Below are 24,866 nucleotides of genomic sequence, written 5' to 3'. Positions count from 1 at the left end.
AGGTAGGGTCTTTCTCTGGCCCAGGCTGACCTGGACTTCACTATGTAGTCTCAGGGTGGCCTAGAACTCATGGTGATCCTCCTACCTCTGCCTCTCAGTGCTGGGATTAAAGGCGTGCACTACCATGCCCAGCAACTCACATCTTCTTAAGGAAACGTTTTTCTTTCATTTCTGATATTTAAGAATTTCTCTTGGGCAAAGAAGATGTAAGATGAAGCAGCATCACCACCATACAGCCCTTCAGTGCTACTTTGTTCTGTGTCTTTGGAACACGCCTGAATTCAAAGGTCTAAATTTGTTTAAAACAAAGAGTTGGGGCAATCTTTAACTCGTTTGTGCAATTGGCTATGAAATTAACTATGGAATTTTATTAGTTTCAAAACACTTCGGATGTCTTGGCAATTCAGATATGCTATCTTGGAGAAGTGTGTAACTTCTTTTCTAAGAAATGGGAGACCGAGGTCTTAAAGGAAACACAGAGCTGTGAGTGTCTGCCTTCCTCCTCCAGGAGTGTCAGGTAGGAGACCTGACATTATATGCCCATTCTGATGGCTTAGGGTCATTCTGACCCACATACATGGCTCTTTTGCTACATTAAAACGACTGTGGATTTTACCTACAGAAAGTACCATGTAATATGTGAGGTTGGCATCGTTACTTCTTTGCTTCATTCAGGGTTGGAAAAGAGTACCTGTTTAAAAAACTTTTTTTTTTTTTTTTAATTTAAAGAAGTTGAGGGCTGGAGAGATGGTTTAGTGGCTAAGGTGCTTGCCTGCTAAGCCAAAGGACCCTGGTTTGATTCCCAGAACCCATGTAAGCCAGATGCACAAAGTGGCACATGCATCTGGAGTTCATTTGCAGCAGCCGAGGGCCCTGGTGCGTCCATTCTTTCTCTCTCTATCTGCTTCTTTCTCTCTTTCTCCTTCAGATGAATAAATCAATAAATCTTTTTTTTTTTTTAAAGAAGTTGAGAAAAATTTCAAAGGCCATATCAAAATTTCCTACTTCATATTGAGCAAATCTATGTTTTTTTTTTTTAAACTACGGGCCAAATAATCATGCACATCTTAAGAACTATTCAGGGACATGGCACGTATGAGATGTCTCCACAGTGTTTGGTGAAATACAGTGTCCACTTTTGTCATAGCCAGTCCCACCCTGCCATCACCCGCATTGTAACCTGTGTCCCTATGAGGACGTAAGGCACATGAGGCATGCAGTCCTTTAGCTCTGGGACCCACTCCTCCTGGACATTGTGGTAAGAGGCAGGATTGACGACAGAGAAGCAGATCAAAAACACATCCGTGTTGGGGTAGGAGAGTGGCCTCAGCTGGTTGTAGTCCTCCTGCAAAAAGAGCAGAGGAGAGTTTGTACAGCCCGAGGCAGGTGAGTCTGTGGCTCCCCGAGTGAGGCAACAGAATCCACGGAAGCACGCAGAGATCCAGTTCCTTGCTGGGTCTCTACGTTCTAGAAATAAAGGTGCCAACACCCAGGAAAACAGCTTCTGTTGTATATATAGACTGTACCGTCCTCATTTCAGAAGAAGAGCTCATTGCTGAAGGTAGACTTTACAACTCACCTACCGAGGCTCAGGCAATTTTGTGGAAGAGGGGGTAAGAAGATTGCAAGAGCCACAGGTTGGATATCATGCCCGGAGGCATTGCCTCCCCTCAATAACTGACTGCTGCTCCCGCAACGCATAACCCACAGCCCCATTGAGGATACCAGCAACCCCAATGAGGAGGGACCCCCAGCAGAATGGGGGCATTGAGGAGGGAAGAAATGATATCAGCACATGATGTATCCATATAAAGTATGTTCTTAACAAAAAAAGGAAAAGAATTGAACAGCTTCAGTGAGAAATCACTCACATACCATAGTCTATGCACTTATTTGTCATAGTTAAATGGCATATGCTTGAGCCTGAAACTTTCATATGTGGACCATGATACTTTGCTGTGCTATAGTCAGAGGAGCTAGCATACCCATCTCCTCCCATGGTTCTTCTGTTGCTGGAAAGCACCTGGAATTAACTTTTTTTTTTAAAAAAAATACTTTATTTATTTCTTTTGAGAGAAAGAGGGAGAGGAAGAGAAAACAGATATATAATATATATACATGTATATCATATATATATAAATCTATCTATCTATCTATCTATCTATCTATCTATCTATCTATCTATCTATCTATTTATCTAGAGAGAGAGAGAGAGAGAGTGGACATACTAGGACCTCCAGCCACTGCAAATGAACTCCAGACACATGTACTACCTTGTGTATCTTATGTTGGTGCTGGGGAATTGAACCTGGGTCCTTAGGCTTCACAGGTAAGTGCCTTAACTGCTAAGCCAGCTCTCCAGCCCCAAATTTACTTTTTTTTTTTTTTTGGTTTAATTTTATTTATTTGAGAATGACAGACAGACAGAGAGTGAAAGAGGCAGATAGATAGAGAGAGAATGGGCACTCCAGGGCCTCCAGCCACTGCAAACGAACTCTAGATGCCTATGCTACCTTGTGCATCTGGCTTATGTGGGACCTGGAGAATTCAGCCTTAAACTGGGGTCCTTAGACTTCACAGGCAAGCGCTTAACTGCTAAGCCATCTCTCTAGTCCCCCCCTTTTTTTGAGGCAGGGTCTCGCTCTAGCTCAGGTTGACCTGGAATTTACTATATAGTCTCAGGCTGGCTTTGAACTCATGGCAATCCATCTACCCTTACCTTCCGAGTGCTGGGATTAAAGGCATGCACCACCATGCCTGGACCAAATTAACTTTTTAATTTTTTGGTTTTTCGAGGTAGGGTCTCACTCTAGCCCAGGCTGACCTGGAATTCACTGTGGAGTCTCAGGGTGGCTTCGAACTCATGGTGATCCTCCTACCTCTGCCTCCCAAGTGCTGGGATTAAAGGTGTGCACCACCACGCCCAGCTCCAAATTAACTTTTTAAGAGAAAGTTACTGATATAACATAAGGTATTATTAACTACAGTTTCAGACTGTGTATTCTCTAGAATCACCCATCTTGCCTATTGACAACTTTGTGCTACTGATTAGACTCTCCCCACTTCCTGCCACTTCTTGCCCCTAATAAGAATGTTCTACTCTACTTCTCTGTGTTAAGAAATTCACCAATCAATTGTATTTATTTGCAAGTATGTGTGTGCATGTCAGGTCTTCTTACCATGGCAAATGAGTATGAGGTACTCACACCACTGTTTGCATCTGGCTTACAGGGGTGGCTTGGGGGTTGTACCTGAACTGACAGGCATTGCAAGAAAGTGCCTTGAACTGGTGAGCCACATTCCCAGTCAGCACATTCACCCATTTAAAGAGTACGATAATTGCAGCTTTCCTGTGACATTGGAATCATATAATCTGTAATGGTTTAATCTTCAAAATCCTATAGGTTTTGGAGAAACTATGTTGGGCAAAGATTTAGATGAAAACTAAGAATCCTGGATTTGTTTTAAATTTACCCCCAAACTACTGTATGACCAAGTAAACAAAACACTAGCTTTACTTTTCCCCTCAAGGACATTTCAGATCTTTCAATAAAAAGTGTTATATGCTTTCATAGAACTGAGTAGAATATAACAGTTACATGTGTGCAAACACACCCTACACACCACATAGTCATACGTGAGTATATAGTATACTGCATACATGTTTCTATGTACATATGTGCGAGTGTTATAGAATATGGTGCTTTGAGCTGGAGCACCGTCATCTTACGCAGCAATCTGTGATCACCTGAACAATATCCTCCTAAGATCTAGCCAGAAGCAGCTTATGCAGGGAAAGGTTCTTTCTGGCTTACGGTTTTAGGGATGGTTAGAAGAAACAGGCAGTCAGGGATGATACAAGGACTAGAATTGGGCCACCGAGTTAAGCAGCACAGAGAGAAGCATGAGCTCATGGTTCTGTTCGCCTCCTGACACTCTCCCAGGAGACATGTCAATGGACCCCTGGCCAGGGGTGGGAAAACCAGTCAGAGCTGTGTGCCAACTGAAGTGCCAAAAAAGGAAGGTTGGGCTGGAGAGATGGCTTAGCGGTTAAGCGCTTGCCTGTGAAGCCTAAGGATCCTGGTTCGAGGCTTGATTCCCCAGTATCCACATAAAGCCAAAGGCACAAGGCAGCACATGTGTCTGGAGTTCGTTTGTAGTGGCTGGAGGCCCTGATGTGCCCATTCTCTATCTGTTGCTCTCAAAAAAAAAAAAAAAAAAAAAAGGATAGGTTAATAAAGGAGAGGAGAGAGCCTCAGACTCTGTAAACTCAAAGCCTGAGTGTACTCCATGGACTCCCAACTCTGGGGCCCCTCCTATCCCAACGGGAGCTTTTGCTTTTCTCTCTCTCTGTCTTTTGAGGTAGGGTCTCACTCTAACCAGTCTGACCTACAACTCACTTTGTAGCCCCAGGCTGCCTTGAACTCACACTAATCCTCCTACCTCAGCCTCTTGAGTGCTGGGATTAACGACTCCCACATCCCACTCACTTTTCTCTTAGCTAAAGTTTTTCTCTGCTACATCAATTTTTATTGGGCTGAAAAAAGAACCCCACATCACCTAGCCACTGCAGCTTCAAGGGGAGGCACGATCATGGCAGGAGCAGGCAGCTGGCTCTTACTGTCACATCAGCAGGGGGCTCTATCTTGCCCTGGCAAACTGGGCTGGATTAAAGAATTCCACGGCCTGCCTCCAGTGACACACCGGCCCCAGCAAGGCTCCACAATCTCCTGGAGAGCTTTGATGCCAGAATAACCAACCACCTGCTAAAACCTACAAGTTAAGACCTCCCTGTTCTCACTTACAATTACTCACAGCATTCCTGACTTCTGCCACTCTATCCTCCCATTTGGATGGTCACAAATGGATGGATCAGGGGACAGGTTGATTTTTCCTCCTTCTCATTCCCTACTTATACTCTGTCCACACCAAATATTCTTTGAATAATATTTACTCATTGGAAGAAATGGGATTTGCTGTAACTTCAAATGAACATCTGCCTCCTCCCGCTCCCTCTTCTGGGATTGAAAATCATAATCTCTAGAGGGCGGGCCTGCCTATCTCAGAATCCTGTATCAATGGCCTAGGGTGGGCCTAGAATTGAAAACAGTTGATTTGCTGTGCCGTCATCTTCACCATCAATTGAGGATGTGTGGAGGCCTCATTATCAAGGATCAGGCATTGTTTGAAAAAAGCTACATGAATTATCTCACAGAATACTCAGCTGGCCTTGGAAAGTTGATACCATCTTTCTAAGCTTCATAGAAGAGTAAGTTAAGGTTTAGAGATGTTCTCTGATGGACCAATACCATAGATATCAAATACCAGCAAGAGGTGTTTAGCATGCATCTTTATTGTTGCAGCCTAGAATGTTAAATGGCAGGTTAAGCATTTTCTTAAGTTTGGCTATCTGGGAATCGGGATGGACCCATGGATCTAGAAGTGCTAACCCACCAACTGTCATCTATTCGATGGCTGGCATCTCCTTAGAACGACCACAAGGTGGCAGCAGATACTGCATATTTGAAAACTCAAGGTCCCAGAACAAACCTCACGCGTGAGAAACACCAGACCTGGGGAGCAAGTGCCTGGTCGCCTGAAAGGCTCACATTTATTTAATTCTTGACCTGGCAGTTATCACATAAATTCTGCTTATGGGATGGAAAAGTCAGGGAGACCATCACTGGTGGTCTGACTATGTGGAAAGGTGAGAGAAGTGTTCTTATATCATTTACTCTCTTGGCAAGATAGCCCAGGAGTTCAGCTGAGAGGTTTCTGGTGACATCAGCTGCTGGGTGTCACAGCTCACTGCATTCTGGATTTCTTTTCTGTAGAAACCTTAGGGCTTCTGTGTAGTTCCACTTAAAAATATTCATTGCTCACTGGATGCGTAGCGCTGTTCAAGATGCTACATGAACTAAAGGTGGCTAAAGCCGGGCGTGGTGGTGCCTGCCTTTCATCCCAGCACTCGGGAGGTAGAGCTGAGGATCACTGTGAGTTCGAGGCCACCCTGAGACTACATAGTGAATTCCAGGTCAGTCTGGACTAGTGTGAGACCCTACCCCGAAAAACCAAAATAAATTAAAAAAAAAAAAAGGTGGCTAAGCTGAGGTACAAGACCACAGGTACAGATTTCTGTTCATTCTTCTCTCCCAAGCCAATCAAAAAATATTTTAGTTTATTTTTGGCCTGGAGAGATAGCTTAGCGGTTAAGGCACTTGCCTGCAAAGTCTAATGACCTTGGTTCAGTTCCCTGTTACCCACATAAAGCCAGATGCACAAACAGGCACAAGCATCTGGAGTTCATGTTTGCAGCAGCTGGAGGTCCTGTCATGTCCATTCTCTCTGTGTCTCTTCTCTCTATATCTCTCTACTTGCAAATAGATAGATAAATAAATAAAAATTTTAAATATTTTTTTTTATGAGAGAGAGATGGGGGAGAGAGAGAGACAGAGAGAGAGAGAGAATATGGGCTCACTAGGCCCTCTTGCCATTGCAAATGCACTCCGGACACATGTGCCATTTTGCGCATCTGGCTTTGCATGGGTACTGAGGAACCACAAGCTTTACAGGCAAGCTCCTTTAACCACTGAACCATCTTCCCAGCCGCCAGCCAGTTTTATAGTATTCAGAAGCCCTAGATCTGACAGATTAATTTCAACAGAACTACAGAGCAAGTGTACTTTCAAAGAAGGCTTAGGTCTGGCCTGGGAGGGGCTGGCCATTGACTATGGCTAGGAAGCATGCAGAGGAAGAGGAGTCCTGTAGCTCAGTTGGCCACAGTGTCTGTGTCATAGAAAGCATGCAGAGGTTTAGGATTAATACCAAGTGTATCTCAGGATTGGGGCCTGGGAAGTGGGATGTTGGGGATTAGAATTCATACCCACTGATGATTTGAATGACTTTGGTGATGGAGCACACTTGGATCTTAGGTTGGATTGCCACATGTTAGGATGATGTCAAGGGGCCCTGAGTGTGGCTGATTGGTCCAGCCGGCATCGAGGCTTCTTCTCATGCTGAAACATGGTGGAAGACGGGTGCCTGTGTGCTTTTTGAAGAGTCCATGTTTTAATGAGCCATTCTGAGCTTTAGAGGGTTAAGGTGACTGAAGGGCCTGGGTTAGGTAGAAACTCGGAGGTAGAGTAGGTAGATTTTTGAGGGCTTACCACATAATTTCCCCCTAAAGGCAAGAAAACATTCCATGTGGAGTTGTATCTGAGGCTGTGTTATGGTTGGTTTTGTTATTTTATTTATTTTTTATTTTTTGGTTTTTCGAGGTAGGGTCTCACTCTAGCCCAGGCTGACCTGAAATTCACTATGTTGTCTCAGGGTGGCGTCTAGCTCATGGCGATCCTACTACCTCTGCTTCCTGAGTGCTGGGATTAAAGATGTGCACCACCACACCCGGCTGGTTGGCTATTTTATTTTATTATTATTTAAAAAAATTTTGTTTATTTTTATTTATTTGAGAGTGACAGACAGAAAGAGGCAGATAGGGAGAGAGAGTGGGCATGCCAGAGCCTCCAGCCACTGCATATGAACTCCAGATGTGTGCGCCCCCTTGTGCATCTGGCTAACTGGCTCCTGGGGAATAGAGCCTTAAACCAGGGTCCTTGGGTTTCACAGGTAAGTGCTTAACCGTTAAGCCAACTCCCCAGCCCTGGTCGGTTATTTTTTTAAATTTTTTTTGTTCATTATTTGTTTATTTGAGAGTGACAGATATTGAGAGAAAGAGACAGAGAGAGAGAGAGAGAGATTGAGAATGGGCGCACCAGGGCTTCCAGCCACTGCAAACGAACTCCAGATACGTGCTCCCCCTTGTGCATCTGGCTAACATGGGTCCTGGGGAACTGAGCCTCGAACCGGGGTCCTTAGGCTTCATAGGCAAGCACTGAACCGCTAAGCCATCTCTCCAGCCCTGGTCGGTTATTTTTATAGTTCAGAGGAACAAACACTTGAGTCTGAATTCTGCTCATGAACAGCCGTATCATGATGAGCCAGGTGGTGGATCTGTGAATCCAGGAGACCAGCAGTCCCCCAGCTTGATACGCATTTGAATCAGCTGGACCTTGTTACATGACGGAGTCTTGCCCGGGAGCAGGCCTGGAGCGGAAGCCTGGGCCTTGCAGTTCTAGCAAGTTTCCAGGAACGCCCACGCCGCTGGTGCCGGGACCACCCTTTGATTATTAGCAAAGAGAGCTGCACCTGCCTAAACTCGTCCAGTGGGGCCTAGGGTGGTCTTCTCTTTGAGCTTCATGATGTTTATCCCTGATTTTTGGTACCATCATCATTTTCATCTTCTCCTGTCACAAGTTACAAGTGTGGCTTGTAAAACATGGGTACCCCCTGGAGGGCAGGAGCTTGGGACAGTTCTTCACAGCACAGGCTGCGGTGACCAATTTTCTGGACTCAAATCCCCACCCTGCCCGTGATGATGACTTTGGAGTGATTTCTGGTAAGTTCTTTTGTTTCAGTTCCTCTATCTGTAAAAGGCAAGTGCTAGATAGTGCTGGCATGATATAATTGTTGCAAGAATGAAAAGCTTTATTACCCGCGGACTGCTTGTTGGAACAGCATCTTTTTTCTTTTTTAAAAGATTTTTATTTATTTGAGACAGAGATTGATAGAGAATAGGCACGCCAGGGTCTCTAGCCCCTGCAAACGAACTCCAGATACCACCACCATGTGCATCTGGCTTATGTGGGACTTGGAGAATCGAACCTGCATCCTTAGGCTTTGCAGGCATGTACCGTAACCACTAAGCCATCTCTCCAGCCCCAGGAACAGTGTCTTGACATACGTAGTAAGCACTTTAATGACCAAGTAAAAGAATGCATCCTCCATCTCATGTCAACAACAGCTGTGGTTCCTGGAGCAGAGTCCCTGTCCCCATTGGATACTGGGGCTGACTCTGCAATTAACTTCTTCTGAACTGTGTTTTAACAAGATCCAAATGTCTGCAGCTCTCAGTCCTTGTCCCTTCAGCTCCGTTTTCCATAATCTGGGGAGAAGTAAGACTAAATCCTTAGGTTACTTAGCTTGTCATGTGGGCAAACTTCTAATTCGCCAAACTTCGTATTCATAGAAAGCACGCCGAGATGCATGTGGTGAGAAGGTTTGAGGCGATTACTGGGGGAAAACATTTGTTCTGAGCTTGCAGGCAAACTTCCACAGAATGTGGATGCCAGGTCCTGCATTCCAGATGGACCCTAACTGGCTCGTTCCCTAACAGACAGGAAGGCCGTGGGCTTCCAAGTGGACCTTGGGTTCCCATTAATGAGCCGCAGCTGTACTTAACCTCCTGCCTGTGGAGTGCTTCTCCAGCCTGTGGGGGAGACAGAAGCTTCGAGATCAGGTTCCAGTGAAGCCACGTGGCCAGGAGCCCTGGGTGAGCGAGGCCTTTCTGTTCCCACAGTCACTGAGCTGATAAGCTGCGGGTTCTCAGTGACAGACACCCTTCTGTGCACCCCCACCTGCAGGCAGCCCCAACTCTAGAAGGCTCCTGGGCAGGGCACTCAGGTTCACCTTGCTGAGAAGCTGGTGTCTGTCTAAGCTGGCAGCTCCTGGCATCAGGAGCAGCTGCATTCCTCGTTGGTGGCGCTGTTGATCGTCCATGCTGTCTTTGAGATCCATATGTCCACCTGGAGCTTGGCTTGCCAGCCCACAACCTGAGCAGGCTTCGCTCACCTCACTTGTCCGAGCGCAGGCCCACTGGGAGGAGTTTGAGGTTCCTTAGCACTGTGGCTGCCCCACCCACGGGGACAGGACAGGGGGTGGGAGGAGACCTGGCTCTAAATCATGACCTGGGCAACCGCTGTCTCAGTTTGGTGTTCCTCTGACCGTGAATGCCCAGGCTTTACTGAAGCAACCCCACTCCAGCATCTTGCTGTCTGCCTGGTGGGCAGAGCACATCATGCTCTCCTCCTGTAGCTGAGCCCAAGAGCTGAGCTCTGGAAATCACTTTCAGCAATACCCACCGAGGTGCATGTGTTGTACGGGGTGATTTAGCATGAGCCTGAAGAAGATTTGGCTGGAGGACTGGCTTCGTTGTGGGCCCAGTGATCTGAGGGGTAATCCCCTTACTTTGTGCTTAACCCAGTGTTTGGAATGCTAGCCATGCTCTCAAGAGCCTTTGTCTTCAAAGGTCTCCACTCAAAGCCCACATGTTAGTTTGTTTCAGGGCCTCGAGGAGGGAGCTCGTGTTTAGTAGCAGCTGCCATGGGTTGGCAGTGAATGCATGCGACTTCATTAGAAACTGTCTCTGGAAAACGCTTGGCTGAGGTGTGATGGGGAAGGGGAGTTTTGAGTCAGGTTTTGCTGTGGCCATGTTGGAGGCACACTGGTACCCCCACAGGACAGGGAACTGGGTCAAATGATGTTGCTCAAGGCTGGCTTTGAGGGTGGTGTCAATGAGTTCCTTTCACTTTACCTTTCAGAAAGCATTTGCTTCTTGAGCTGGTTCCCCCCCACCCCAGCTCTGACCCCCCAGTTAGCTCCAGACAAAGCTGAGGGCATTGCTGTTTGGTTTCTTCATGCAAGAAAGTCTAATTATTCAAGCAAGATGGACCTCAATAGCTGGATTCAGAGACCTATTTCCTTTTTGTTGGGTTCAAGGATTATTCATCTGTTTGGAGACTGTCACTCTTTCCTCATTACTAATTGGTCAAATGAGTAACTCTGAATTGTTCCTTAGCCATGTGACCTCAGCAACACTTCGTAGACTGTCACCAAGGAGGGGTGGATTGTTCCACTTAGGATGGCAAATTGAATTCTTGAGGATGCCGTTTCTAAGTTAAATTTGTTACCAAGTCTTTTTGGCTAGATTGTAGACCCATAGGAATTAACGTAGGTAACGGTGCTTATCTATCAAATCCCCCTGATGTTGGGAGCAATGCTTCAATAACCAGAGACTTCTAGAATAGTGTGTCTTTAAGTTCAATGGGCACAGAAACTACCTGGGCCCCTAAAAGCAAATTTTCTCTCTTTTTTAAAAGAAATATTTTATTTACTTATTTGCAAGAAGAGAGATAGAGACAGACAGACAGACAGAGAGAAGAAGAGGGAGAGGGAGAGGGGGAGGGAGAGGGAGAGGGAGAGGGAGAGGGAATGGGAGAGGGAGAGGGAGAGGGAGAGGGAATGGGAGAGGGAGAGGGAGAGGGAGAGACAGACAGAATATGCACACCAGGACCTCTAGCCACTGCAAACAAACTCCAGATACATGCACCACTTTGTGCATCTGGCTCTATATGGGTCCTGGGGAATTGACCTGGATTGTTGGGCATTGCAGGCAATCACCTTAACTGCTGAATCATCTCTCCAGCCCCTAAAGTGAATTTTCAAATTCAGTGGCTGGGGCATGAAAGCCTGCACCTCTTTTCTCTTCCTTCTTTTTATTCTTTCTTTTTTTCTTTTGGTTTTCAAGGTAGGGTCTCTCTCTAGCTTAGGCTGACCTGGAATTCACTCTGTAGTCTCAGGGTGGCCTCGAACTCACGGCAATCCTCCTACCTCTGCCTCCCAAGTGCTGGGATTAAAGGCGTGCTGTGGCTCTCTTCCTTCTTTTGAGATAGGGTTCATGTAGCTTGGGTAGATGAGGGCAGCCTTAAATCCCTGATCCTCCTGCCTCTACCTTCAAAGCAGTCTTCATTTCTGACATGCTCTGTGGGGGTACTGAAACTGCTGCCCCAGGATAACGCTTTGAATGGCACTGCCTCTCATTGCTGGAGCAATGGTTCCCATCGTGTGATACACAGACCAGGAAATCTATCAGAAGAACAAATTCTTGGTATTCACGAGTCAGAAATTGTGCAGCGAGGTCCCAGTGGCTGGTTTATTTTAAATTTTTATTTATACTTTTTAGGGGTCATAAACCTTTCCTGACTTTTTTTTTCCCATACGTGTACAAAATGTATTTTGATTATAATTCCCTCCCATTATTTTCTTTTACCCTCTCTCCCCCATATCCCTTCCACCTAACCTCCTTTCTTTCCCAAGTAGGGTTTCTTTTAGTTTGACATCTTTTTATTTTTTGCTTTCCTCCATCATCCATGATGACATGTTGATGAACCCAGTACTGGGCAGGTAACAACTGCAGTGGCTGGTTCTTAATGAGCCACTGTTCCAGAAAAACGCATGACAGGTCATCCTTTCATGTAACACATCTCGGTATTTAAAATCTTTCAGTGCTGGAAGATCTCCCTTGGGCTTCTCTTCAAATCTTTTTGCTTAATTACTCCATTCCTCTCGTGATTTCTTCAAATTATCTCAAGGTTCTAATCTTGGACGCTGAGGCGCAGAAGGGACCTTCAGTTGTGTTTGATTCCTTTCATCTACACTTCCGGCTCCTGTGAACCTTATCTACCGCTGAGCTTTCAGACTCACCGGTGGAAAGCATTAAAGTGAAAGTTAAGTTAAAGAAAGTGCCAGAACCTATTTGTTACTATGTTTTATCAGCACATACCATTTCTGTGTCAGAGGGGTAGGACACCTTACTTGCTTCAATTTGGAGTTTACAGGGACTTTTTTTGTTTTTTTTTACAATACATTATAACTTTCACTTAAAAATATTTTTATTATTTATTTATTTGACAGAGAAAGAGAGAGAGAGAGAGAGAATGAGAACGGGTATGCCAGGGCCTCTAGCCACTGCAAATGAACTCCAGATGTGTGCACACCCTTGTGCATCTGGCTAACATGGGTCCTGGGGAATCGAACTTGGGGTCCTTTGGCTTTGCAGGCAAACGTCTTAACTGCTAAGCCATCCCTCCAGCTCCATAGCTTTCATTCTTAACACTAGTATTACTTTTTTTTTTTTCAAGGTAAGGTTTCACTCTAGCCCAGGCTGACCTGGAATTCACTATGGAGTCTCAGAGTGGCCTTGAACTCACGGTGATCCTCCTACCTCTGCCTCCCAAGTGCTGGGATTAAAGGCGTGCGCCACCATGCCTGGCATTACTTTTTTTTTTTTTAATTAAAAGGACAGAGCAGTGGGCAAGAATAATTAAACTCCATAAGAGCTTTGAAATAGTTTTGTTGGATTTAAGATTAAATAGAGGCCCAGAGATGCTGTTGTTGGGGCACTCTATGGACAGGTACCCACAACTGGCATGCACTGCTATGGAAAAAGAGAGAATTGAGCGGGTATCGGGGACTTCAAGAGCTTTTTGAGAAGGTGACAGAAGCAAAGATTCCAGAGCTATGAAACGGTCTTGATTGTATTGAATTTTGCACCTGGATTATATACATGAAATCTGACTGTAGAAGGGGAGGGTGCCAACTGTCCCTCAGGCTGTGAGGTTCCCGATGACTGAGTTAGGACAGGTGATACCAGCCTCCGGAGCAATGCATTTATATTGTGGGGTGTCTTCTGGGAGAAGGTCTGAGTTATATTTAGGTCCTTGTGTCTCATCAGAGGAGTCAGACTGACTTTCCCGTTTGAGGGCCTGGGAGACATTTTTTCCTAGTTATATGTCTTGCTACTGATGGGAGAGGGAAGCTACCACTCCCTAGTTCCTGGAAGTAGCTTGCCAAAATAGCCATCTGCCCATGAGGGGAAACTGGATGCCCCTGGGAAAGAGCGTGGGTCTGATGCTAGATTACCCAACTTGCCTGCCCTAGCCGGCGCAACATGAGCTTCTGATGTCCCACATACGTTTGTCCTTGCAAATGTCCACAAAAGTCCTCAAAGAGACATCCTTTATTTTCAAGTAGGGAGCTTTCAAGTTAAGCAAAATGATATCTCTCCAGATAATTGTAAAAAAAAGAAAAAAAAGAAAAAAAAGTAGGCCTCGGGGCTTGTCATAGTCTGCTCCACAGTGCTGGGATGAACCTCCAGGTCAGACACAGTTTATGGGAGGAATGGGACTTATTTCACGCTTGCAGATCCCGGGAAGTTCCATGATGTCGGAAGAAGCTGGCTCCCTTTCACAGATCCAGCCACCTAGCACCACGAAGCTCAAAACCAACAGACAGAAGCTGCAAACTCAATATTAGTAACACCTGAGTCAATTGGGGGGCCATAGATTCAAAGCACCACAGGGATGGGAAGATGGCTCAGTGATTAAAGACATGCTTACAAAGCCTGATGGCCCAGGTTCAATTCCCTAGCACCCACATAAAGCCTGATGCACATAGTGGCACATGCATCTAGAGCTGTTTTTGCAGTGGCAAGAGGCCCTGGGGCACTCATTCCCCTCCACTCTCCCTCCCTCTGTTTGCAAATAAATAAAAAAAAAATTAAAAACAGGTTGAGACACATGCATAGCTATCAACAATTGCCAAGAGACTCATAGTGGGAAATACCATGGTTAAATATTAACTCCAAAAGACTTAAGCTGTATGAATTTGGACAGACTGAGCAACCCACTGATTTTGACCTAAATATATGACTCAAGACATATGGTAACAAATTTTATCCAAGAAATTAGGCCACAGCCATCAGTGCTTGTTCATGTCTCCCCCTTCACTCCATGAGCTTGGAACATTTAAATCTTTGCATAACCACACACGGGGTGCTAGAGAAGACAGTTAAGGTGACCCTTTCACCCAAAGTGAAGCAGGTGGTGACTGATTGAGGATTCAAGCTCACAGCTTTACACTGTTGGTCAATTCTGCTCTCCATCCTGAAGGAACACTTCTGACACTGAGAATATGTTAGGGCAGTAAATTTGGGGTCAATTCCCAGTTTTTCTGAGCAGAACACATCCACAATCCTAGCTTTTCTTCCAACATTTAATGCATCATATCCTTTCCTCCTTTCCAACCAATCTCTTTTTGGAGTTTTTCATAGTTCATTAGGCAAATAAAATAAAGGATGGGCAAAGAAAGTAACAGAAAAATGGGTAAAGGTCAACTTTATGATGGACCCGGTAATCTGGAATAGATTTGAATGGGAGGAAATTGATACTCTTGGCCAAAAGTGTTATTTTGAATATTGATGGTTGTCAGCCAATAAATAAACAGTTATCAGTAATAATTTGGGTTTTTATACTTATAATTAAAAAAAGTATTGGGAGGCCTGGGGAGATGGCTCAGTGGGTAGGATGGCTTGCCAAGAAAACATGAGGGTTCGAGAGGACCTATTTGCACCCAGTTCGATTCCTTAGCACCCATGTAAAGAGCTGGGTGTGGTCATGCATGCCTATAATTCCAGTCCTTTAGACCTGGGGATCACCAGGCTCACTGGTCAGTCAGTCTGACTTCAGTGGCAGCTCTGGGTTCAGTGAAAGAGTCTGTTTCAAGCAAAACAAAGCAGCAACCAAAAAAGAGCAGGTGGGGGGAGCAAGCAAAGACAGAGGGATCTCTGAGGATTGCTGGTCTACCCTTTAATACCAGAATTTGGGAGGTAGAGGTATGAGGATCGCTGTGAGTTCAAGGCCAGCCTGGGACTTCAGAGTGAGTTCCAGGCCAGCCTAGGCTAGAGCGAAACTCTACCTTAAAAAAACCAAGCCAAACAGAAATCCCCACAAAGAAGCAATCAATGGAGGAGCAGAGGAGGTACGGACACTTTCCTCCGACACAGGTATGCACAGGGTGTGCACATCCGCAGACCCGTGGATAAAGAAAGTATCAGGAATGTGTGCTTTTGGTTATCATTTAAGTTGACGGCAAATTGGTCCCAGATGATGAGGATGGGGAACATCAGAGCTGTTAGTCCATATGCCTAGCCCTCTTTCTTGTACACCCCCTGCCCCACCCTTAATGAATCAACATAGCCAAAGGTACCTGTCCTGCAGTGTCATACAGTCCGAGCAAGTGCTGCTTGCCTCCCACCGTCACAGTAACTAGGAGAGAGAAGAGGGAAATTCATGAACACGGGCTTCAGTCAGGAGGCCCCACATTCCTCCATGCCAGCATCTCTCTGGGCGGCGAGGATGAGCATATGCCTCACCCATGTATATTCTAAACCAAGTTGACAGCATCATTTCCAAATGAAAGTCAACCTTGGGCTGACTATGATAGCAGATGGCCTGAGCCAAGTCCAGATTTCTCAATGGAGATGGATATTTTTGGTGTTACTATGGCACTCTGCCCTGGAACCCTGAGATCCTAAAGAAGAAGGATGCTGGCCCCCTTTCTGGCCAGGTGATTATCTTCTTGTCTTTGTTGTGGGCCTCCTTTTGCCACACAGAATTATGTAAGTAGCTGTTAGAAATATCTTTTTTCTGATCTGACTTTGAAGTATTAATAAACACTAGAAAATAAAGACTATTAACCCATTTTTTGTATATTCTATAAAACAAACAATTAAATGAAAAGACTTGGCATTTATTTTTAAAAGTTTGATAGTTAAATATATCCTTTACTGGAATCTCAGAGAAAATGTTCTTTCTATTGGCCAATTATTTTCTTAAAATTAGTTTATTTATTTGACACAGACAGAGAAAGAGGCAGATAGAGATAGAGGGAGGAAGGAGGAAGGAGAGGGGGAGAGGGAAAGAATGAGAATGGGCATGCTAGGGCCTCCAGCCTCTACAAGTGAAATCCAGATATATGTGCCATTTTGTGCATCTGGCTTATGTGGGTAGTGGGCAATCGAACCTAGGTCCTTAGGCTTCCAGGCAAGTACCTTAACCTCTAAGTCATCAATTGTGACTTTGAACCTTGGTGGCAGAAGGAGGTATTGTTTGGGGTTGGTTTCCTATACCAGAAGGGCATATAGAGAGTGAAAATTAGCCAGTTAGATTTATCCAGCAGGCTTACTGCCTTGCCAAGCAATCGTGTCCAAAAGTGAGAAGTGATTCAAAGATATCACTCTGCACATGTCTGGAAGTGAAATAAAATTTCAACTTGAAATGCAACTGAGATTGAGCAGATTGCAAGCAGAGAGATACAATTCTCTTGATGAATGCCAAGAGTACAGTTAAATTTCCAGAAAAAAAATCAAATCTGTTTTTGAAAATAGAAAATAAAACAGGAAGGAATTTTTTTCCTCCTGGTTGATTAAAAATGATGCAGTTATAATGTAAAGGCAAGATTTTTAAAAAATATACCTTATTTATTTATTTGAGAGAGAGAGAAAGAGAGAGAGACAGATAGAGAATGGGCACACCAGGGCCTCCAGCCATTGCAAATGAAGTCCAGATGCATGTGCCACCTCATGCATGTGGGTACTGGGGAATTGAAACTGGGTCCTTAGGCTTTGTAGACAAGCACCTTAATAGCTGAGACAACTCTTCAGCATGTGAAGGTGATTTTTGATTCTCCCTGGGTAGGAAATGAAGGAGAATGGGATAGCAGTCTTGTGTACGTATACTTCTAGTGTACATCAGCTGACTTCTCCAGTCCGCTGCTCAGGGTTGCTGATCTGAAACTGATTATTTACTTTGGCTTAAGTTTCATGGACTATATGTATGCAAGATACTTCTTTTTTTCTTTTTCTTTTCTTTTTTTAAAATTTTTATTTATTTATTTATTTGAGAGCAAGACAGATAGAGGGAGAGAGAGAATGGGCGCGCCAGGGCTTCCAGCCTCTGCAAACAAACTCCAGACGCGTGCGCCCCCTTGTGCATCTGGCTAACGTGGGACCTGGAGAACTGAGCCTCGAACCGGGGTCCTTAGGCTTCACAGGCAAGTGTTTAACCGCTAAGCCATCTCTCCAGCCCAAGATACTTCTTTTTTGAGAGAGAGAGGGAGGGAGGGAGGGAGGGAGGGGAAGGGGGGAGGGGGAGAAAGAGGGAGGGAGAGAGAGCGTGTGCGAGAGTGAGCGAGAGAGAGAGAGAGAATTGGCATGCCAGGGCCTCAGCTACTGAAATTGAATTCTAGACACTTGCGCCACCTAGTGGGCATGTGTGACCTTGTGCTTGTGTCACCTTTGTGCATCTGGCTTACGTGGGATCTGGAGAGAGATTGAACATGGGTCCTTAGGCTTCACAGGCAAGTTCCTTAACTGCTAAGCCATCTCTCCATCCCAAGATATTTATTTTTTTAAATGTTTCTATGGATATTTTTTTATATGTGTACAACATGTATTTTGTTGCAAAACATTTCTTGCTGTCATTCTTTGAAAAGCACTTGTTTCAAAGCACTGCTTCTCTCATCCACTCAGATCCACAAGTGTTCTGCTTGATAATGTGACTACCACCCAGATGAGCTTTTACATGCATATCTTCATTTGTAAAATTTAATTAAAAATATTTATTTATTTGAAAGAGAGGCAGAGAGAAAGAGGCAGATAGAGAGAGAATGGGCATTTCAGGGCTTCTAGCCACTGTAAATGAACTTCAGAGGCATGCGCCACCTTGTGCATCTGGCTTACATGGGTACTGGGGAATTGAACCTAAGTCCTTAGGCTTCACAGGCAAGTGCCTTAAGTGCTAAGCCATCTCTCCAACCCCTACATGCGTATGTTTAAATGGCAAACCCACCTCTGTTGAACCCTGCTTACAATGCTGACAGACGTTTAAACATTTTTACTTCTGGACAAGCGTCAGGCTAGCAATGGGAATGGGGGTCCCCAGGGAGTGAGGCCCTGAGCTCTTTGTCCTGTTTCATTTCCATTTTCCTGCACATTAGGAGGAGAAAGCCGGGTCAGATGTTCCTGAAATCTGCCTAAAATGTTTGTTTAATAAACCATTTGGTTACCTAGTCATAGATCAGGAATGAAGGGAAGAAATCCAACCATGACAACATGGAATTTCCTGCCTCAAGAGAGCCTTGTGTATGTAAGCCAGGACAGCTGCTTCCGAGACCCCTTCGACGGCCCTGTGACCCACAAGCCTACCGCCAAAATGGAACAAGTCAAGTCACCCCTGCTGCCCCACTGTGCACTGCAGACATTCCGAAGCAATGGCTTCGATCTTTTCACCGGAGCCCTCAGATGCCTGCTGTGGTGTGTGTTCCTCAGAGAGCAGTCTTTCCCCCCAGCCTGCCCTTCCTCGGGCCTCTCCCTTGGCAGCTTGTACTCCAGGGAGTTCCACCAGCCCCGGGCAAGCGTGAGCCGAGGAAGGGTGAGCCATGAGCCCAGAGTCTGGCCACGGCCTCCTCCTTGCCTTCGCTCTGCCGTTCTCCTCTCCTCACAGTCTGCTGGGTTCCCGGGCTGAACGGAGGATGGAGACAGTGGTTTTCTGGCAGAGCCAAGCCGCAGTGTTGCGTGGTGCCCACGAAGCCGGGCAGGACGGGCAGCGGGAGCAGGTGGCGGGCTGGGACTTACAGTCAGAGTCATCTTTCTCGTGCAGGTGTCAGAGCCAAGTCCCTAAGGATGACCCTGCATTCGAGTTGCCCTGGCTCACTAACTCAGCCTTTAGTCTGAAGGCTTTGTCAAACTATCACAGGCCTGCTTTCTTTGCCTTCGTCAATTAGGATGAAAAGGAATGAAGAGAATCTCCTTCAGCTAAGACAAAGGGGTGGTGGGCGGGGGTGCGGGGGGTACGTTTCTCCTTGTGACAGCCACGTTGGGTTCTCACTCAGCAGCAGTCAGCTCTGCCTGTGGTGAAGGCAGATCTGTTGGAGGAACCCTGACAAAAGGGGACAGAGCTCTTGTCTTTATCTGTGAGAGTCACTTTGTTCCTTCTTCCCTGTTTCAGTTTCCTATTTGATTGGAAGCAAGATGACTGGCTTGCAGTCCATGCTAGAGGACAACATGGGATCACAGGAGCCAGATGCCAGTATCAGGCACGCACTGGGGCCTGTTCCAGTCATGGCTTCACGAGTTCTTATCCTGGGCTAGCAATGGGTGATGCCTTATTCCAGCCTGTGTCCCATGACATTCTTTAGCTCGCAAGGGCATCAGTCACAGCATAGAGAAGGAAGGCACTACCTCACAGGTCATGGGGTCAGAGCAGATCTGTCATGTCAGAGAGCTCTGCTTTGAGTCCAATCTTTGCTCGTCATGATTTGAGTGACCATGAGAAAGTCACCTGGCATCCTTGAGCCCCAAGTTCTTTATCTGTTAAAAATGGTATTGTGGGGGCAGCAGCCAGCTATGGGGGAGAGGCAATGTCTCTGTGCATAATATCTCAACTTGTGGCTCTAACAATCTTTCCACCCCTTCTTCCATGAAATTCCCTGAGCCATGTTGGGTGTGTTTTAAGTCTACTTCGGTGATGGGCTCTAAGGAGCCTTTGAGGAGGGCCCCTTTGGAAAAGGGCATGGATGAGGGAAAGGATGGTACCACCTTGTGTTGTTTATATACTGAGCATGCCCATAACCAATAAAAATTAATTAAAAAATGAAAGTGTATGAATGAGAAATTAAAATTTGACATTAAAATTTAACAATTAATCCCCCCAATAGTATCATACTAGCTACCAAAGAGTCTTTTTGTGAAGGAAAGGAAATGAGAAGGTGCTTGCCACACAGCCAATTTCTACTTAAATTTTTCCCATATTCCCCACTGGAGAGGAAGAGCTCTGAGGAAAGACTCTTCATGCAAAACATACGCTTAACTATGAGCAAAGATCTTGCCACAGTGCGGTAGATGCCGAATGTTCAAGTGAAACAGGGCGCCAGAGTCCACCCAAGGGGACAAGAGTCTTTGGGAATGCAAGAGGCGGGGCTTGATGCCCCCTGGCAAGAGAGCGAGCTGCCTTGCAGAAGGTGACCAGGCTAATAGTCCCAGATCATCTTCTATCGTGGGAGCCATTAGAGTTATTTTCTGATGCTGGAGAGGTTTTAAAGAGGGCAGGTCAAATGAACTGCTGATAGCTCTGAAGGTTTTCTCAGTAAAGTATGAAAAGTTGTCAGTGACCTGCTAAGTAGGTAAAATGAAGATCTTCATCCTCAAGTCCATTAAACTCTTTGCTTCTTAGCTGTTGTTTCTTGGAGTGAATTGGGGTGGTTAATTCGTGAAGCATGCATAGTCACAATGAAGCAGGTCGTGGATTTGCTCCTTTGAGGATCTGTTCACTCTACTCAGAGAGAAAATAGGGGCAGGATTTAAGCCTCCTTCCCTAAGCATTTCTGTCATCTTAGACCGCCACACGCACACCCAGCTTGCAGTCCTCCCATGGCTGTCTGAGAGGCCTGGAGCCGTCCTTCACGGTCGCTGTGATGAAGATGTGCTGAATCCGAAGAGAACTCAAGTGGTACATTTTGTAGTTACCTTTGTGTTGCTGGGACAAAGCACCCAACCGAAAGCAGCCGATGGGAGAAAGTTGTTTATTTTGACCTCTAGTCTGGAGGGAAAGTCCCATGATAATGGGGGAAAGATGGCAGAGCAGAGGCTGGACATCCCTTCCTTGCCACAGCAGGTGGACACTTGCAGCAGGAGAGTGAACCCCATTCTAGAAAGGGGAAGCTGGCTATAACACTCCTAACCCCACCCCCAACAACACAACTCCCCTAGCAAGGCCCCGCCTCCCAAATTGCCATCAGCTGGGCACCCAGCATACACAACAGTGAGTTTATGGCTCATTCAAACCATCACAGTGGAACTATCAGGTTAGCTAGAGGAGGCCCCCGATTTCCCTTCATTCTACTACACAGCCAGTTACCCGTGACATGTGTGCCTGCTGGTGGGTGGGACGAAGCCTGACTATGTGGACAGCAGTATGAAGATTTTTGGGGATGAAGTCTTTACATGTAGCAAGAAATAGAATTTTAAGAAAGTTAAACCCATGGTTCTCATGCAAATATAGAATAGGCCATGTCAAAGATTTATTTACTCATTAACAAGCAATGAGCTTATTGATTTATCAGTGAGTCACTAGACAGGTGGTGACTCATGTCCAAACAGGCCTTTGTAGGTACTTTGGTAGGCATGTGTAGGCACTTAAAAAGTAGTGTTAGAGTCATGTGACTGTATTTCATAGAAAAGCAGTATCAGGTATGATGGCATATGCCTATAATCCTAGCCCTGAGCAGGTGGAGGCAGGAGGATTGAGAGTTCAAGGCCAGCCTGTGCTACATAGCAAGATCCTGTCAGAACCCAAATCAAACAGCCCTCTGTCCCCCCAGTTGCCTGGGTTTTATAAACACGCGTGCCTTTTATTAAGGGATGATACAGTCCCCTCTAAATTAGAATCAGTTAGCATGAAACTAGAAATAAACATTGCCTTTTTCTAAATATGAGTGGTGGCAAATTCCTTCTTGGAGGCGGGGTTTCCAACACCTGCCTTTCTGTTAACGCTCCGTAAACATCTTCTCTCCCACCAACACCAGCCTACCTCAGTGGCTCATTTCCTTCTTTGCAAGGGCTGCTCTCGTTACGTGGACATCAGGCTGTTAATGTATATTCAACAAAGATTCCCCAGGGAAATCTCTTATTTAATATGCTGGCATGATGTCTTAGGTCCTCAGAACAAGGACTGAGGGGGAACCTGACAGGCTTCCTGGGAATCCACGGGCAATTGAAGCAGAAGGTTTTCTTTTCTAAGGTTTGTACTTAGGCCCGATAGTGACCAGGGTCTCATTCGAAAAGGGCAGGACACAATGGCCATGCATTATCTAGCCCTGGTTGTGTTTCTGTTTTCCAGCATAAAATGTCTTTTGTGACATGTAGCTTGTTTTCCAACTGAATCATTTTCCAAGCTCCCTGGACTTCCAAGTGGAAAAGCCGGGTGGAGGCCTGAACTCACTGTGAACCAGCTCTGGGATGGTGAACGGTGAGCGAGTTGCACTTCCCCAAGCCTGCCTTTCCTTACTGGAAAATTGAAGTTCATTTGAGGAGTGAAGGAAATCATGAAAGTGAGTTTTGTACACCGAAGTCTGCATGGGTGTAAACCACCCATCCCTGAGCAGATGGCTTTCTATGCTCCCCAAGCTCCTGGGAAGACTCCACCCCGATTCTGGGTGTGGGATGGGTGTTCAGGAAAGATCTGCCCTTGTCAGTACTTATTTGACGATGGAAAAACAAGAGGGTGGGGTTGTGGCGGGGAGAAGCAGAGTAGGAAATATTTGCTGAGTTCTAGACTCTTAGACTGGGGATGAGTCCAAAGCAGAGGCCCAATGCCAGGCATCCATGCCCGACATTTCAGTCGGGGCCCACCCTTCCTTCCATAGGAGTCATTTGGTCGCCAGTCCCTGCCAATTCTACCTGCTAAGTATTTTTAGACTGTGAGTTCTCTGTCCCCATGCAGTGTCCCTCTACCTTGTCACTTGGAAAAGGCTCTTAATCTGTGTCTCAGTCTCCAGGCTGCTGCTTTTGTGCTTTCTTCTCAGAGCCACCAGAGCAGATGCAAGGTCAAGTTCAAACAGCTTCTAACAACATCCAAACGCCTAGTAATTTTGCCCCTGGCTTACCTTTCCAGTATCTTTTAAAAATATTTTATTTATTTATTTGAGAGAGGAAAAGAGAGACAGAGAAAGAGAGAGAGAGAGAGAGAGAGAGAGAGAATTAATATGGGTGCTTTAGGGCCTCCAGTTGCTGCAAATGAACTCCAGACGCATATACCACCTTGTGTATCTGGCTTACATGGGTACTGGTGAATTGAACCTGGGTTCTTAGGCTTTGCAGGCATGTGCCTTAATTGCTAAGCCATCTCTCCTGCCCTCCAGTATCTTTTTAAAAAATTAAAAAAATTACCCAGGTGTGGTGGCACATGCCTTTAATCCCAGCACTTGGGAGGCAGAGGTAGGAGGATCACTGCGAGTTTGAGGCCACCCTGAGACTGCATAGTGAATTTCAGGTCAGCCTGGGCTAGAGTGGGACCCTACCTCTAAAAACCAAAAAAACAAAAAACAAAAAACAAAAAAACCCCAAAACAACAACAACAACAAAAACTCAAATCTTTGGGCTGGAGAGATGGCTTAGCAGTTAAGCGCTTGCCTGTGAAGCCTAAGAACCCAGATTTGAGGCTCTATTCCCCAGGACCCACGTTAGCCAGATGCACAAGGGGGCGCACGCATCTGGAGTTTGCTTGCGGTGGCTGGAGGCCCTGGCATGCCCATTCGCTCTCTCTTATCTGCCTCTTTCTCTCTGTCACTTTCAAATAAATAAATAAATTAAAAAAAAATAAAAAAACAATTTTTTTGAGAGAGAGGCAGAGAGAGAGAGAGAGAGAGAAACAGACAAACAGATCGAGATAGATAGATAGAGAGAGAGAATGGGCACACCAGGGCCTCTAGCCACTGCAAATGAACTCGAGATGCATGTGCCATTTTGTGTATCTGGTTTGTGTGGGTACTGAGTAATTGAACCTGGGTCCTTAGGTTTCACAGGCAAGCACCTTAACTACTAAGCCATCTCTCTAGCCAGTGTCTTTATTTTATTTTATTTTGATTTGTTTTTTGTTTTTTTTTTTTAAGGAAGGGTTTCACTGTAGCCCAGACTGACCTGGAATTCACTATGGAGTCTCAGGTGGCCTCAAACTCATGGCAATCCTCCTACTTCTGCCTACTGAGTTCTGGGATTAAAGGCATGCTCCACCACACCCGGTTTCTTTTATTTTTTGACTGCCTAGAATCAAAAGCTTTCTGCAATCATTATGTGAATAATGCCTTCATTTGAGCTTTGCCTGTTGGCATTCTGGAAAAGAAATTCTAGAATCCTTTTTCCACATTTGGCCTGGAAAACCAACTTAACCTAATCCCTGGTGCTCCCCAAGTATCCAAGACCATTGCCGTGGTTAACTTTCTCTTTGGGTCAGAAAAGACTGCGTATTATTTATTCTCATGTCTTCGGCTCTACCAAAGGCTGAACATGTGGCCCCATATGTATTGGTTGAGTGACAGAAACGCCAGCCATATCAAAGCTTTCCTCTGTGGTGTTCATTTGCTTTGGCTTTCTCCAAAAGGTCACCATGAGCTTTACTAGGCACGGTGCAGTAGCAGATGGGGTCCCCGGCCTGATGTCCTCTGCTATCTGGCCCATGGAAATGTGGTTCTTCCAGGTGGTCCGTGGTGGTCTTCCACTTTTCTAGACAACACTTACCAGATGCAATGTTACTAGCAGGACAGGACCACTGATAAGATGTCCCAAGGGACTTGTGGTC

The 24,866-nt window shown here is 45.6% G+C and overlaps 1 protein-coding gene across 2 annotated transcripts in view; it reads right to left on the bottom strand.

The window, feature by feature from the left end:
- Rhoj (ras homolog family member J) overlaps positions 1–24,866 on the bottom strand; it is a 100,701-nt gene that overhangs the window by 15,939 nt on the left and 59,896 nt on the right. For both annotated transcript variants that reach the window (XM_045153964.1, XM_045153965.1), the window contains 2 exons: positions 15,721–15,779; positions 1,181–1,345 (listed from right to left, as the gene is read on the bottom strand). In XM_045153964.1, the coding sequence (XP_045009899.1) occupies positions 1,181–1,345; positions 15,721–15,779 (224 nt within the window). The remainder of the gene's footprint in view (positions 1–1,180; positions 1,346–15,720; positions 15,780–24,866) is intronic.

Source organism: Jaculus jaculus, chromosome 7 (genome assembly GCF_020740685.1).
Source record: "Jaculus jaculus isolate mJacJac1 chromosome 7, mJacJac1.mat.Y.cur, whole genome shotgun sequence".
Taxonomy (NCBI): Eukaryota; Metazoa; Chordata; class Mammalia; order Rodentia; family Dipodidae; genus Jaculus; species Jaculus jaculus.
Note: the sequence above shows the minus strand (reverse complement) of the source record. Positions and strands in the feature narration are given on the sequence as shown.